At 24.4% G+C, this 3,002-nt stretch overlaps 1 protein-coding gene across 1 annotated transcript, besides 2 other annotated features; it reads left to right on the top strand. All coding sequences in view use genetic code 6, as the record gives it.

Moving 5' to 3' along the window:
- Positions 1-56: 56 nt before the first annotated feature.
- Positions 57-141: a microsatellite.
- Positions 68-125: a microsatellite.
- A 211-nt stretch (positions 142-352) lies between the features above and the next one.
- Positions 353-2,338, top strand: IMG5_182340 (hypothetical protein). Its single transcript, XM_004027446.1, has 4 exons — positions 353-466; positions 536-643; positions 699-1,060; positions 1,113-2,338. The coding sequence occupies exons 1-4, from the start codon at positions 406-408 to the stop codon at positions 2,220-2,222; spliced, it is 1,641 nt and encodes a 546-aa protein (XP_004027495.1). The 5' UTR covers positions 353-405; the 3' UTR covers positions 2,223-2,338.
- The last annotated feature ends 664 nt before the right edge of the window (positions 2,339-3,002 follow it).

Below are 3,002 nucleotides of genomic sequence, written 5' to 3'. Positions count from 1 at the left end.
AATTTAACTAATATTAATATACTAATTCAAATATTTTATTTTAAATAAATAAAATCTTAATATATATATATATATATTAATTAAATATATTATTTATTAAAATATTTATTTATAAAATAAATTATATTTATATATGATTAAAATAAAACATGATACTATTTTTACATAAAAATAAAAGCAAAGTAGTTTTTAAAAATTTTATTAAAAAAATATAAATAAAATTAATTTATATAAATAAATAAATATTTTTTAAAAAAAAGAAAATAAATATTTAATTATTTTTAAATTTTTTTAAAATTAAAAATATAAATACAAATTAATTATAAATAAATTCATTATTCCTTTTATAATTAAAATATCTTAAAAAAAATAAAAAACAAATAAAATAAAAAAATTAAAAATAAAATGACATCAGTAAGTATATTAGGAGAAAGAGATTAAGGATAAGATGTAAGAACAAATAATGGTAAAAAAATAAAAATAAAATAATAATAATAACAGTAATACATATATATATATATATTTAAAAAAACAGTTACAGCCGTTCTTGCCGTAGCAAATATCGTCAAATCCTCATTAGGACCTTAGGGTCTTGACAAAATGTTAGTAGACGACGTAGGTGATGTGACTATAACAAATGATGGTAAAAAAATAATAATCTTAATAATAAATATATAATTTATATTAAAAAAATAAAGGTGCTACAATCCTTCGTTAACTCGAGGTATAACATCCTGCTGCTAAAGTAATAGTCGAACTATCTTAATTATAAGATAAAGAAGTAGGAGATGGAACCACATCAGTTGTAATTTTAGCTGCCGAATTATTAAAAAGAGCTAATGAATTAATTAAAAACAAAGTGCATCCTACAAATATTATTTCCGGTTATAAAATCGCTGCAAAGGAAGCTTGTGCATACATAAAAGATCATTTAGCCATTTCTGTTTCCTCATTAGGACCTGAAGCTCTTGTAAACGCTGCCAAAACTTCCATGTCATCTAAATTAATAGGCCCTGATTCTGAACATTTTGCCAAAATAGTAGTTGAAGCTGTTGAAGCCGTAAAATAGTCTATATATTTTTTTTAACTATAAAAATAAATTAATCTTAAAGGTAAAAATGACTAACTTATTAGGAGAATCTAAATATCCTATAAAAAACGTTAAAATAATAAAAGTCCATGGTCAAAGCAGTTTACAATCTGCCCTTACAAGAGGTTACATATTACAAACATAAAGATCCTGTTAACAAATGAAAACTTAAGTCAAAAAAGCTCGTATAGCTTTATTAGACTTTAACTTGAACAAATTCAGGTTACAAATGGGTATCTAAGTATTAGTAAACGACCCTAAAAACCTTGAAAAGATCAGATTCAAAGAATGTGAAATATTAAAAGAAAGATGTGAAAAAATCATTAAAGCTGGTGCTAATGTTATCCTCACTACAGGTGGAATGGACGATGTTGCTACTAAATATTTAGTCGAAGCCGGAGTTTTGGGTCTTAGAAGAGTAGATAAATAAGATTTAAGAAGAATCGCCAAAGCCTCTGGTGGATAAGTAGTGACTACTTTAGCCACCCCTGAAGGTGATGAAGTATTCGAAGAAGCTTTTTTGGGCGAATGTGAGGAAGTTTACGAAGAGGCCGTAGGAGATAACGACTGTGTATTCTTCAAAGGAATGAAAAAAAGTAACTGCGCTTCTATAGTTATTAGAGGGGCTAATGAATTCATGATTGATGAAGTCGACAGATCAATCCACGACTCCCTCTGTGTAGTCAAAAGAACTCTCGAAAGCGGATATGTAGTAGCTGGTGGTGGCGCTGTAGAAGTCGCTTTGAGTGTAAAATTAGAAGATTTTGCAAGAACTTTAGGAACTAAAGAATAAAATGCAGTAGCAGAATTCTGTGAAGCCCTAAATATCATCCCTAAAGTTTTAGCCAATAATGCTGCTTAAGATGCAACTGAATTGCTTTCTAAATTAAGAGCTTTACATTGCGCATCATAGACTTCAGACGATCCAGCTAAGAAAGAATTGAAAAACTGCGGATTAGATTTAATACTTGGAAAAGTTAGAAATAATGTCAAAGCAGGAGTTTTAGAACCTATGGTCTCCAAAATTAAAGCTATTAGATTTGCCACTGAAGCTGCTATTACAATCCTTAGAATTGATGATATGATTAAACTTTCACCTTAATAAGAAGATTTACCTTAAGGAAGACATTGATTATGTTTTTATTAGTTTTTTTATTTAATATTTATTTATTTTTAAAATAAAAATAATAATTAATTTGAATTCATAATATTTTATTTATTTTGAAAAATATTTATTTAACAATAAATATATATATTTATATATTAAGGTATATTTACAATATAAAAATAATTTTTATTTTATTTATATAAAAAATATAACTCAGTAAATAGAAACTTTAATCATACTTAATAATTAATTTTATATTCTATCAATAGAAATAATATTTTCGGTATTATTTTATAGCATTAATTGAATTAACTTTCTGATTTATTTATTTCTTAAATCTTCATTAATTTAATCATAATCATCCTAAATAAGATTTGAGTAATTTCGAAAAAACAAATAATTATATACCATTCCTAAATTGAAAATATCAGATTTCCTCATTAAAGTTTTTTAGGAAAACTAAGAAAAATTTAACTTATTCTCTACAAAAAAATCAATAATAAAATTATCATCTTCAACATTTTCTTCTCCAAAATCATTTAAACTATGAAGACTATTATATATAGCATCCCATCCATAAAAATATGGATTCATTTTATCATCAAACATTATATTTTCTGGTTTAATGTTTATATTTTGTATATTTTTCGTATGTAAATTTAGAATATTATTACAAATTTTCAAGGCAATCTGAAGTTTTTGTTAAAAATCATCAAATTTTTAACTTTTGATAATCGAATGTAAATTAAACTATTGAAAAGGGTAAAAAATAAAAAACTATATAGTATTTTCATTCAGAAAATA

The sequence above is a fragment of the Ichthyophthirius multifiliis genome (assembly GCF_000220395.1).
Source record: "Ichthyophthirius multifiliis unplaced genomic scaffold scaff_1120509251325, whole genome shotgun sequence".
NCBI classification, from domain to species: Eukaryota; Ciliophora; class Oligohymenophorea; order Hymenostomatida; genus Ichthyophthirius; species Ichthyophthirius multifiliis.
Note: the sequence above shows the minus strand (reverse complement) of the source record. Positions and strands in the feature narration are given on the sequence as shown.